The sequence below is a fragment of the Diadema setosum genome, chromosome 11 (genome assembly GCF_964275005.1).
Source record: "Diadema setosum chromosome 11, eeDiaSeto1, whole genome shotgun sequence".
NCBI classification, from domain to species: Eukaryota; Metazoa; Echinodermata; class Echinoidea; order Diadematoida; family Diadematidae; genus Diadema; species Diadema setosum.
The window spans coordinates 4,565,891-4,580,024 of record NC_092695.1 but is presented as its reverse complement, the minus strand read 5'-3'; the positions used below and the strand labels follow the sequence as shown (position 1 = coordinate 4,580,024).

Here is a 14,134-nt window from a genome sequence, read left to right as displayed (position 1 = left end):
ATGATAATAACTTTTCAAACAAGCAGATGGTGCAAATGACACTCAAACCCATAACTCAAATTCTTGTGAAAATTTAGGTACTGTGAGTACAAAAGCAGAACATGCATATTTTGTGATGCAGCAACATTTCAGGTAGCAATGTACAGCTGTATACATGCGGAACGTATGACAGGACTGAAAGCTCCCATAAACTACAAACCACAAAACACCTGCCTACTGTACATTATACTTTCAATGCATGCTACAAGAATATACAGCATACCAGGTACTCAGATAAATCTATCACATCAACATGATTTATGGAATAACTGTACATTATACACTGTATAGTCTAGCACAACAGAGCACTCTAAAACAGGTGTAATGACAAACAAAGCAGAATATCACTGTTTTAAATATTGTGCTCGAAGTCAGCGCAATATTGAAATTCAGATCAGTGGCAGGCCCTGTATCAAGTCCCAAATCATTTGTCATATTGATTCTCAAATGGTCATCATCAAATGTGCCAACATTCTTATGAATCTCCTTTGCATTCTTATTGAGTAAATGCATGCATATGGTTGACTCTTATGGACAATGTTTACATTTCGATCATGCAACAAATGTCTGTTCGTATCTTCCTCTTTTGGCGCGATCTCGCACTAGTAACATCAAACCTATGTCTGGACATTTGGATAATTCCCCACAAACCTTACATAAGCTCGGTTAATCAACTCATATGTAATAACCCGACAGCCATAGAAATGTGGCTCACAGAATTCACTGACAGTCAGTTTAAGGGCATCTGTACTGTAAGGTAAACAAAGCTTGGTACACATACGTTCTGTATGAGCAATTTTATGCAGGAAGGGTTGCTGTATTACAAACTACAGTAAAACCAAAAACATTCGTGGCATCAAACTTTTACAATAATTTTGGAATCCATGGCCTCTGTGCCAGCATAACACCAGCACAAATTGCCAACTGTGGTGGTGAACAGCAGTGTACTGGCCTTCAATGCTTTGTGTAGACAAAAACTTTTGCATGCATTCAACTTTTGTGAATATTGGCTCCTCATAAAGTTTGCAAAAGTTTCATGCATGCAAAAATTTATGGTTTTAAAGTACATATACGTGTCTTGCATTTACATGTACAACCTTCTTTTTGAAGAACTCTTCACAAATACATCATAAATACAACACTGTTGAAGCAGAAGAAACCAAAAGAAAGGTGAACATAAGAGATACATAAATGGAGCAAAAACAGACATAATTATGAAAGAAGTAAGAAGTTATAACTGAACGAACGTCAGGCAGAAACAGGGAGCTATGAGAGGAAAGATAGTGTGATCCAGCATTAAACTCAACTTGGAAGTTATGTCCCTATGAATTTCCGAGAGAGAGAGAGGAAGGCAACACTTTCACACAACTTTAACAAAAAATGAATATAAAATATAAATAAAATGAATCATATTACTGTTGTTCTGCAGACTAATAGCAAATGATGAATACTCTAAAAGCAATGTAATGAAAAAGGATGGTTATGTTGAAGAATCAGCGTGACATAATATTAAGATGACTTACTAAATAGTAATTATATTGACCAGACTAGCATCAGAACTATATTTCTCTTATCCTGCATGTTGTCAAATTCTGGCTGATCTGCTGAAGTAAATGAAATATACCTTGTCGTACATCCACAGGGTCATTGACCCCTAAACGTACAATTCACTTATCTAGAGCAATATCAGTCGCTTTTAAAACAGTTGAAATAAAACCATAAACAGCTAGTTACTGTTAATACGCTTCTCTACAGAAAAATTATGACACATGTAGGACATACTGAACAGCACTGCACATAGAGTGCAAAACATTCCAATATTCCAGAAGATTTTGCGGCGGAGGAGGCCAGTAATTTCTAATGACAGACATATGACTGACAGCTATATGATTTGCATATTAAAACAATAAAAATTGCACATGAAATAAAGAGCCCAATTTCTGCCCTTTGTCACGTTCATCAGTCTTCTCACTTATCTGCCTTCTTGCTCTTGCTGCCCGACCTGTATGTGAAGAGAAAGAAGAAATAAGCGAAAGGTTTGAAGATATCAAATAGACCACTTGTGAACACCAGTTTTCCAACATATAAAATATTCTGAAAACCTTAGTTTTTCAATGAAATGCTGTGCACTCGGTATAAACCTTAAAGATAATATAAAGTTTTGGTATTACCCCAAAAGTTTCCCTGAATTTCCTTGTCTTAGTTTGTGTTTCAGGTTAAAGTACCTTTCATATAACTAACACTGTGAGACTTACTCGCCCCAAAGTGCTCTCATGTCTTAGTAATCATGCAATAATGGTTTCGTACCAGAGCCGCCGCCGTACGGCGGCGAGGTAGTACACGTATTGTACGAAACCATTATTGCATGATAACTGCGACCAGCAGCGTGCAGCCCCATACGCATACTGAGTAGCTGACTGCGACCAGCAGCCCCATACGCATAGCTAAACATTGTAGCTTACATTATCATGACAGATTTAGTATCGTGGGTAATTTTAATATCAACTTAAAATCCAAAAATTTCTTCAATTTGAAGACTTACCAGTTAAGTTGAAGTATTGAAAACAGGCTTCGGGCAACGTTTGGTTTTGCCAATAGTCCCTTTCTGTTCGAATTGATGACTGAATGTGACTCGGTCGAGAGGACCTTGGGAGAGCTACACTGAATTGACGGCCAGCGCATGCGCACACAAACATCTTATCCGTTCATGGATTTGAAATTTGTTCGCATGTGATGTGTGCGTATGCGCTGGCCGTAGTAATCAGTGTATGTAGCTCTCCCAAGGTCCTCTCGACAGAGTCACATTCAGTCATCAATTCGAACAGAAAAGGGACTATTGGCAGAACCAAACGTTGCCCTAAGCCTGTTTTCAAGACTTCAACTTAATTGGTAAGTCTTCAAATTGAAGAAATTTTTGAATTTTAAGTTGATATTTACCCGCGATACTAAATCTGTCATGATCCTGAATGCTACAATGCGAAGCCCCATTACGCTATGCGTATGGGGCTGCTGGTCGCAGTTAATTGCATGATTACTAAGAAATGAGAGCACTTTGGGACGAGTAAGTCTCACAGTGTTATTTATATGAGAGGTACTTTAACCTGAAACATGGAAATTCAGGGAAACTTTTGAGGTATCAAAACTTTTTATCATCTTTAAATGCCTATCACTGAAACACTGAAGAACAAGTAAACATCAGGGCAATATACCAGTGTGGCAATGACTGAAAGCTCTTTGACTACAAAGATTTTGTACAATGTACAAAGTTGTAGCACTACCTGCAATCATATCACTACCTCCACCAAGGGAGGAGGATATGTTTTCATTTAATACCGTTGGTTTGTCGGTTTGTTTGTCCGTGTGCAAAATAACTCAAAAAGTTCTGCACTGATTTGGATGAAACTTGCAGGAAAGGGTGAGAATGACACAAGGAACACTTGATTAAATTTTGGTAGTGATCCGGAAATTTTTATGGATTTTATGAAGGATTTTTGATATTTCGGCAGGAAGGGTCAATGAACTTGAGAGTTCAAGCTGCACATTTTTGAGGTTTTCAAATGCACACTAAAGTGCATGCTCTCGTGTCTGCTATGTAGGGCAATGTGCAGCTGAGGGCATAAGACGTAACAAAAGGCTTCTATATTGGGAAATCGGAAGATTTTTCAGTATGCACACGTATGGGTGGAAATCACTGATCTCTATGAAAGAGCAAGATCATCATTGGAGAGTAGCTGCTTGGAGGAGGTCTGCGCTCTTAGAGTACTTTTCTACAACTGTAGGCTTTAAGAATAAATTTCCTGGTTGAAAATGATCTTTCACAGGTTAGCATACAACACAGTGTACAACTTGTAGACACACTATTGTTTAAATGAAGGGTTGGTGATTACAAGGCACTGTTCCCCCACACATACACACAATTTAGAATGATGAATTCACATGATATTCAGAGTGTCTATTATGGAAACAAATACCATACTACAGCTGCATTGTCAATGAGTCAAGGAATCAAGGATCATCCAATACCGTTGAATTTTGGCACAAAGAGATCCCTGTGAACACCAAGATTTTAATCACTAAAGCAGTCATCTGCTATATTAAAGACAATATAAAGTTTTGGTATTACCTCAAAAGTTTCCCTGAATTTACTTGTCTTAGTTTGTGTTTCAGGCTAAAGTACCTTTCATATAACTAACACTGTGAGACTTACTCGCCCCAAAGTGCTCTCATGTCTTAGTAATCATGCAATAATGGTTTCGTACCAGAGCCGCCGCCGTACAGCGGCGAGGTAGTACACGTATTGTACGAAACCATTATTGCATGATAACTGCGACCAGCAGCGTGCAGCCCCATACGCATACTGAGTAGCTAACTGCGACCAGCAGCCCCATACGCATAGCTAAATGGGGCTTCGCATTGTAGCTTACAGGATCATGACAGATTTAGTATCGCGGGTAAATATCAACTTAAAATCCAACAAAAATCTTCAATTTGAAGACTTATCAATTAAGTTGAAGTCTTGAAAACAGGCTTCGGGCAACGTTTGGTTCTGCCAATAGTCCCTTTTTGTTCAAATTGATGACTGAATGTGACTCTGTCGAGAGGACCTTGGAAGAGCTACACTGAATTGACGGAAAGCGCATGCGCACACAAACATCTTATCCGTTCGTGGATTTGAAATTTGTTTGCATGTGATGTGTGCGCATGCGCTGGCCGTAGTAATCAGTGTATGTCGCTCTCCCAAGGTCCTCTCGACAGAGTCACATTCAGTCATCAATTCGAACAGAAAGGGACTATTGGCGGAACCAAACGTTGCCCGAAGCCTGTTTTCAAGACTTCAACTTAATTGGTAAGTCTTCAAATTGAAGAATTTTTGGATTTTAAGTTGATATTTACCCGCGATACTAAATCTTTCATGATCCTGAATGCTACAATGCGAAGCCCCATTACGCTATGTGCATGGGGCTGTTGGTCGCTATGCGTATGGGGCTGCTGGTTGCAGTTAATTGCATGATTACTAAGAAATGAGAGCACTTTGGGGCGAGTAAGTCTCACAGTGTTAGTTATTTGAAAGGTACTTATAACCTGAAACACGGAAATTCAGGGAAACTTTTGAGGTACCAAAATTTTTTATTATCTTTAACAGGCCTTTAGTGATAAAATCAATTACATTTCTTTCACTTTAATATCACCAGAAACAATGATAGATTTGTGTTGCATCACATGTCTTTTAACCTGTGTTTCCAATGTTCATCTTTACCAAAACTCTGGCAACATTATCTTACGGAAGTGCATAAAAATTTTGTATGCACTCCCATAAGATAATGTTGCTATACTAAACCGGTAGACAATTTATGTGGTGATAGAGAAATTTTTCAACTACAAAGCTTACTTCTTCTTGTTCTTGGGTGATGTGGACTGAAACATGCTGGAGGCTGACATGAGGTTCTCAATGTACTGGCCCAGGACCTGGTTCTCTGACTTCAGTTTCAGGTTCTCCTCCTTCACTTTGTCCACTCGCAGGGACAGGTCTGGGAAATTACGTACATACAGGAAATTGCAGAATATGGTTTACAGTGTAAGTGATATTGATCACATTATATGACGTTGGGCAGATTAAAAACAATCCGCAAAGACACATTACAGGAAGTTCTAGAGTTAAAATAGGAACTTGTAGAGTTAAAATCATCATTTCAAACATTCTACCATCTCTGAAGTTCACGGGATCAAACACAGTTGAAATATCCATCAGGGATATCAAAAGCTCCTCTTGGTGACAGGGCATTCTACATGCTGCACCAAGATTATGGAATAATCTCCTGTTTGTAAGGCAAGCAGCTACAGTTAAAGGGAAGATAAACCCCAAGAGCAATGTGGATTGAGTGAAAGCAGCAACATTAGTAGAACACATCAGTGAAAGTTTGAAGAAAATCGGACAATCAATGCAAAAGTTATGAATTTTTAAAGTTTTGGTGTTGGAACCGCTGGACGAAGAGGCTACTAGAGGTTATGACGTATGAGTGGACAACAATACCAAGAAAATATAAAGAAAATTCTACAAAAATCCATTTTTCATGAAAATTACAAATTCCATCAACTTGATATTGACATATGTTAGGGGTAGCAATTATTCCCCCTGCTTTCTGAAAGAGGTTGGTCCATTGCTCTTTCATAATTCTAGAAAAGTGAATTTTTGTTGAATTTCCTTTATATTTTCTTTGTATTGTTGTCCACTCACACGTCATATCCTCTAGTAGTCTCCTCATCCAGCAGTTTCAACACCAAAACTTTAAAAATTCATAACTTTTGCATCGATTGTCCGATTTTCCTCAAACTTTCACTGATGTGTTCTACTAATGTTGCTGCTTTCACTCAATCCACATTGCTTTTTGGGTTTACATTCCCTTTAATGAGTTTATGAGCAGGTTAAAGACTCATCTCTTGAACAATGCATTCTATGCTTGAATTATGTATGTCATGAATCATTACTTTGCAATGCACAGTAGCTATATTTATATTATTATAGTAGCAGGACAATATAAATGTCCTTTAATATTATTAATTTTCCTGTCCATACACTGTACATTTTATACGAGTGAAACTTGTGCATATTTGATTCATTGGTATGGAAAGGGTTAATTCACCAGCTCTCTTCACTGAGAATTAATGTTGGTTGGGTAACTGGTCAACAATGTTAATCTCCAAGCAGGTCCCCAGTTATTGACTATACATGCGCTGTATACATGTACATGTACACGTACATGTACATTGTGTGCATCAGTCGGTGGATTTGGAAAAAACAACATACAGGTGTGGATTGTATCATGTACAATTTGATTGAAAAGATAAGCATAAACCCTAATTCTTTGATTTTGGTCTCATGATTTTGGTAGATTTGGCAAAACAACATCGAGCGTGTATTGTATTGCAGTATAAATTTGTTCTGTTTTTTAAAGAGAGAAATATCCCTGCAAAACTACATAATGTACGACCATTACAAGAATTCCAATATTCATTGAAATCAATGTCAGGGAGGTTCCAGAGAGCGAGCACGGAGATACTTATCGTGTTTTAGATGCATCTTAGTTGGCAAATATACAATTAGTATTCCCCAATAAGGGAAGGATTGCACATCTAGATGTACAATGTATTTTCATGTCAAGTCATGGAGAGATATTCAATATACAGGTACCATGTATAACTGAGCCTCCAGCATTTTAACCATCAGGGAGATTTTGCCGCTCTGCAGCATACTGCTTACGTCTGCATCATGATGCAGTTTGTGAGAATAACAATTTGCTTTTCATTGCAACTGATTTATAAATTGCCCTACATCGATGTAAATGAGCACTGAATTGATCAGTGGTTTAGTAGTAGCCATGATAAAAAATCATGGGCGTACATCTTGCGTACAATGTACATGCTCGAGCAGGATTCGAACCTACCGCCTCCTGATCACCGGACAGGCATCATCTCCGTCGATGTAGGGCAATTTGTCAATCAGTTGCAATGAATAACACCTCGACGGAAGAATTTCATGAATTTGAATAATTACGCATTACCCGCTACATGCTATAAGGATTAGAACCAACACTTGCTGTTGGGCGAAAGCTTGGTGGTCTAGTGGAGATGACGCCTGTCTGGTGATCAGGAGGTGGAACATACAGACTGTACGTAGGTTTGAATCCTGCTTGAGCATGTACGCCCATGATTTTTTTATCACGACTACCAGCAAAACACTGATCAATTCAGGGCTTATTTACGTCGATGTAGGGCAATTTGTCAATCAGCTGCAATGGAAAACACCTCGACAGAAGAATTTGATGAATTTTGCTTTTTCCACACCAAAAGACTGAAAGTTTTTACATCACATTACAAAAATCACTAAAAAACAAAACCAAAACCAAAACAATTGATCTGGGGTGTGTACAGACATACAGGACTAAAGAACCAGCTACAAAGACTGACACGGGAATTGCTGTATTACCATCCAGAGTATTCTGGAGTTCCAGGACCTGACAGATGAGTCTTGCCTTCTCTTCGGCATCCTCCCCATCGTCTGCTGTACAGTCCTTGGCCCTGTTGACATCAGAGGGAAGGGTAGCCGAGTCTGTTTCCAAAAGTAACAAAAAGAAAACATTGCACGGCATCAGAGTTTTAGACATGTAGAATACAGAAGAGATTTTTCTGTAGAAAGCATACAGCATTTCAGTGCGTTGTAATCACACCTGTATACATGTGTGACTTCTTTTCAAAATTTTTACTGTTTTCTACATCATTATCAATATTAATAATAAAAATCAATCATCACAAATCATCTCAACTATAAAAGGAAATGAAAAATTAAAGCAAGAGTATTTCAGAATACATTAGAAATAAAATCAACTGAACAAGCTATCATATGCAAGGTGTGCAGCTACACACTTGTACATATCATAGCTGAAGATCATACATGACTCTCCTACAACGTACGTACATATTGTATTACATTATACACTGTTTAATCCTTCTGTTTCCCCGACAGTCTTGTACTGTACAGGTCAGCCATATCCTCTAGTCTTGGATGACTACAATAGTGGCAGTTAGGTTGAAATACATTGACCTTGGCTTGGTATACCCTCTACAAATAAAGAACAACAAAAGCACAACACTATTAAAGTTATGAATATGAGTAGGCACCTACAGTTGTACAGTGTAAATGTACATGTACGTGTAGTAGGTGGGATGTTCATACGCTTTCCGTTTTGTAGAGCTACATTCAGTGTACAATTGTATGTGTACAGTTGTTGTATGTGCTTGTACACTTTGTACAAGGTTTAATAGACTCTAACTGTAGTTGTGTTATGTACGACTTGTATGGTTGGACTTACTACTCATCGACCGCCTAGTGTTTATTTGCTTGATAAGAATATTTAACACTGAAATTCACATAAAAAACTTGACCTACATGATTGAGAAAATCCAGCTCTATCAAATGCTGTTGTTCCCTTTTTGATTCGAAGTTTCAGTGCAAAAATATCGCCGTTGAACTTGCGTGGCCTCGTTTCAGCTCCCCGCGGTAAAGCTCCTTATTGAGATCGACCGCTGTTTTTGTATTGACATTGACAATGCATGCAAACCGAGTTGTATTGAACACCGTGTTGTACGAAGCTTTTTAGAAACTTCCATAGACATTACATTACGATTCGGTGAAAATATTCATTCCAAATTTTGTCCTTGATTAAAACCATTAATGAACAGTGAATTTTCGCGTTTTCCCACACCATCCTCGTCAACGGTCAAAGCCAATCCATTTTTATGTGCTCTGCGCGCAGTGAAGTGCGTACTAAGCACTCTGTGCGCCAATGTATACGCGGTCGGTTTCAAAAAGGGTGGTCGATATGTATGGTTGGGGCACCACCTATCGACAGGGCACCTTCCCATCGACACCCTGCGTATCATGGCTGTTTGCGTATAGAACGAAAAAGTACGCGCGGGATTAAGTGTCATTAGCTATAAAAACAATAAAAACGAAGAAACGAAAATCAAACTCAAACAAACCAAGCTAAAAATTACACATCCGATCAGTAACGACGCATGGCTGTGAAATTCACGTGTATTACCTATGGCCTGTGAAATTCACGTGTATTACCTATGCTGTGAAATTCACGTGTATACCTATGGAGGAGAGGGGGTGCCGATCGCAAGGTTCCCTTTTTAGCTGCGCGAAGAAAACGGAACGCACGCACTAAAATTGCGCTATTTTAAAACGGGGATTCATAATCAACAAGACGGTCACGACATTCAAAACTGCAGTATTTATGGCATATTTGAGGTAAGAATTGGGCGGATTTGTATTATATTTTTAGAATAAACAAGCTACAGATCCTTAGGGTGACGATACGTGGTACCCCCAACCCTACATAGTAGGGCTACCATACATGTGTAGTGTATACAGTAATGTTACAGGTATGTACTATCAGTAGCATCATAACAGCAAGTTGTATCAGTAGCATCTTAGTTATTCTTGACCAGACACGTTTACAATCACCATGTTTACAAGCCAGGGTCCAGGTTTCATAACATTCCAATAACAGACTGAAAGTCTTCAGATGGTCTTGATGGGAAAGTGTTCGCAGCGAAAAGGATGGTTAAGATATTGGCTGCTGCATGTTGTAGTAATCAGATGGAATGGATTACAACTGCAGCCTGCAGCGGCAGGTGCCCTCCAACATCATGAACATTACCGGTACTGGCTTACTGTTCCCACAGATTTTATGAAGGCAGTGTACACTGCCTATTTTTTAATATGAAAGGAGAAGTGTTGTATATGTATACAACTACATGTATCTGATGTAGATCTAGACTAGTAATCAGGCCTTGATTCGGGGGGTGGGGGTCGGTTTGACTAAAATCAATGACTGACAATCACAGCATACACGTCCAGGTAGTAAACATTCAACTAGGGCCTACATGTAGGCCGGGCCTACCACTGAGCATGCTGAGCTGTGTACCAGAAAAATACAATGTTCTTCCATGTCTTCACAGAAAACTCACCGTTATCCTCTTTGGTCATATTCGACATTGCTCATAGATCAGCACAGCAGTGAAAATTCTGTTTTTATCTGATGATAAAAACAGGCAGAGCGACTTCTCTCCAAGCGACTTCTTGCACTATTCTACGCGGATCCCTGATGGCTCCTCCAGTCTTTTCAGCCCTGCTCAGAATTACACGTCTTCAACGTATGAAGACTCCGGCAACAGATGCAGTGCGTGAATAAGTATACGGACACGCCTATAATGTAGAAATGAATGCTGGCGACGAAGCGAAACAAGGCAGGATCAAAGTAAAGTCTTAACGTTAGACAGGAACAGCTTCTAAGCATCACATCCAAGTTCACCACCCAAGTCCTCCTTTGCTTTAGCTTTCTCACTACTAAAAGATCAGAAGTAAACGTTCAACTGAACCAATGTTGATTCAGTTATTTTTGGGAAGTATCGGTCATATGTTGGTTCTGTATTGTATACAGGACATACACCATCATTTGCCGCAGAGGGCGATATGTGAGGTTTATACAGTTCATTCGAATTTGACATTACATTACGCGAAATGGGAAAATTATACTTCATGAAATACCGGGTTTTGTTATTGCATCCTGTTAAGACATATCTTTTGTATTTATCTCAGTCAATCTATTTAAAATGAATGGAATATCCTGTGTTTTGCTTTGCCCGCTCCATATACTGGTTCTTTTTCTCTGATCGTCATTATTAAAGCTTAATTATCTGGTTATGAATCTCCACTTGCCTATGACCCAGAGAGATATTAGTTCTCATCATGTTTATAACTGGTGAATAGATTACATTTTAAAGATTTTGTAATTCCATCACCTCTTATGTTTCTTGTACAGTGTATTTGTTTTAGATAAAATCTTCATTCAGACTGGTGACTGAATCATGTCAAGTGTGTACAATTTATTAATGTTTAATCTATATTTTGCACAAACCTTTTTGTTGTCCGTGAAACAGTGTAATATAGATATTTTGTGTCACTACAATGTAACAATGTTGATTGGTCTGAACAAAGGCTATAAAAAGCGTCCAAAAAAAAAAATATTCGAGTATTCGTACTCCGTAGTTAATTCTTTTAAAAAGCAATCAAAGGGACTGTACAGTATAGTACTGGTTGAGGTGGGGTTCATGTTTTGAACATTCCTAAGTGAGATAATGAGAAACCTCTTATGAAATATGAAAGAGCATGTAATTCTAAGAAGGATTCAGTGTTTATAGTGATGAAAACTGGTTTTCAAATGGCCGAGATATCCAAAAAAAAAAAAGTGATAATGAAGACTACAGGCCACGCCTTTATTAGGATCTCTTTGTTTCACCTTGTTTTTTGATATCTCAGCCATTTCAAAACCGATTTCCATCAAATAAACTATTTTCATCAAATAAACTTTTAATACCCCTTAGAGTTGCATGCTCTTTGACATTTCATAGAGTGGTTTCTGAATTTCTCGCAAAACGTTAAAAGCTAAATCCTCACCTCGACCAGACTGTACACACCCTTTAATTGCAATCAAGAATCGACTGTTGCCATCAATATCCATCTGGATTGGATTGGATTGGATTTATTTATTAAATACTCCATAAAAACCATATAAACAAATAGAGAAAATACACTACATATAAGTACAAATACATTACATTTAAAATTCATGTCTTCAAATTTGCATAAAATATGACTGCAACGGATACAAAATATAAACGTCAACATAAGAAATCATGAAGCATTAGGAACTTGACAGGAAGGCGGTGCCTTATATGAAGCCAAGTCCTTTAACATGTACCAAACGAATATCATATATATTACAAAGTTACAAACAGCAGCACAAAAAAAAAACATAGACACACAAACACATTAAACAAAAAGTATATGTATAGTCTTATCAAAAATATTTTCTATGATACATTTATTCTAAAGATTGTCTGTCACATAAATACTGCTTAAGATGGGTTTTAAAAATCGTAAAAGTCTGACTTGACTTTATTTCCTCTGGTAACTCATTCCATATTTTCGGTCCATTATAAAATATTGACTTTTGATACGAGCTTAATCTTACAAATGGCAAGTGATAATTAAAAAAGTTTCTTGTTATACATGTATGCACCTGGCTATTGAGCTTAAAGTAATTAGTTAATACTCCAGGAAGCATATTATGAGAACATGAAAACATAAATATTGCACTTTGATATTTACATATTATAAATATTAAGAATTTTCAGACGATCAAATATTGGCATTGTATGAGCACGGTAATCGTTATGAGATACAATTGTGATTGCTTTCTTTTGTAATAAAAGCCTCAACATATTTTGTTCACTACAGTTTGCCCAGATTTGTATACAATAATTCAAATAAGGCAGAATTAGAGAATTATACAATAATAATAAAACTTCTTTTGGATACGAATGAAATCTATACAATAAACCAATATTTTCTGAAAGTTTGTTGCAGACAACAACAGTGTGCTGGTTCCAAGACAATTTTTCATCAATTATTACACCCAAAAACTTAACATCATTATGGAACACGTTTAATAAAAACATCATTGATTTTAATGTAAACAAAATCATGTAAACAAAATCATCTCTGCGAACACAACAATTTACTTTTATTTGGACAATATTTGTCATACATTTTAACACCATTAATCTGTAATCTTGACTTAATTGTACTTCGAGAAGGTAATGAAGACTTAGAAGAAGAGTTATTCTAAAAGTGTGCGTACGTGTGAGTTTTACAATAATAATTATCATTGTACAGTGTTAATATTTGCAGCACGAGAGGGCACTACAATTTTTTTTTCAGTTTCTCTCCTTTTAGTATTTTTTCCGAATCTCTTCTTAGAATGTAGCTCTCATTCTTACACTCTCTTTTCATTGCCTCTCTTGAGTCTTGCCCATGTTTTTATTTTCAGCATCTCTATTTTTCAGTATGTTTGCAACAAAATCACGGGTGTATTCAGGATTTTTTCTGGGGGGTCGTTATCATAATTTTTGGACCTTTTTGCAATGAAAGATAGTATGTGAAGAAAATATGGTAAGGCGCATGCGTGCGCATTCGAATGTCCCTGATAACAATAGCTAGGCCGTACACCATGACAGGAATATTCTTTTTTTTGGGGGGGGGGGGGGCAAGAGTATTTTCAATATTTATGGAAAACACTGAAGCGAGGAAAAGATGAGCAGGATGAGAGTGTGGGCCCGCACAAATAAAGGATATTTTTCATTTTTAGAACTAAAATTCAACAATCTGGTGCACTTTTTTTTTTTTTTTTTTTTTGGGGGGGGGGGGATATTATGAAATTGCTAATCAAAAAACAAGAAATATAGATATTCAAGGATAATCAGAATGGCTAAATTGAGGCCAGGGTCTGTCACCATTTTTTTTTTTTCACATCTGCGTGCGTCTTCACTGTGTTCTAAGTCAGGTTAGATGGACAGAAGGGGAGGGTGTGGGAGGGAGTGTCCCCCTCCCATACAGGGAGCTTTTGTATTTTTAGAACTGGAATTCAACGATCTGGTGCATATATACTTTTGGGACTAATATTCAATT

At 37.6% G+C, this 14,134-nt stretch overlaps 1 protein-coding gene across 1 annotated transcript; it reads right to left on the bottom strand.

The window, feature by feature from the left end:
* Positions 1-89: 89 nt before the first annotated feature.
* LOC140234817 (short coiled-coil protein B-like) lies at positions 90-11,020 on the bottom strand. The gene is made up of 4 exons (XM_072314854.1): positions 10,573-11,020; positions 8,024-8,146; positions 5,429-5,567; positions 90-2,041 (listed from the first exon to the last, which is right to left on the bottom strand). The coding sequence occupies exons 1-4, from the start codon at positions 10,598-10,600 to the stop codon at positions 2,008-2,010; spliced, it is 324 nt and encodes a 107-aa protein (XP_072170955.1). The 5' UTR covers positions 10,601-11,020; the 3' UTR covers positions 90-2,007.
* Between the last annotated feature and the right edge of the window lie 3,114 nt (positions 11,021-14,134).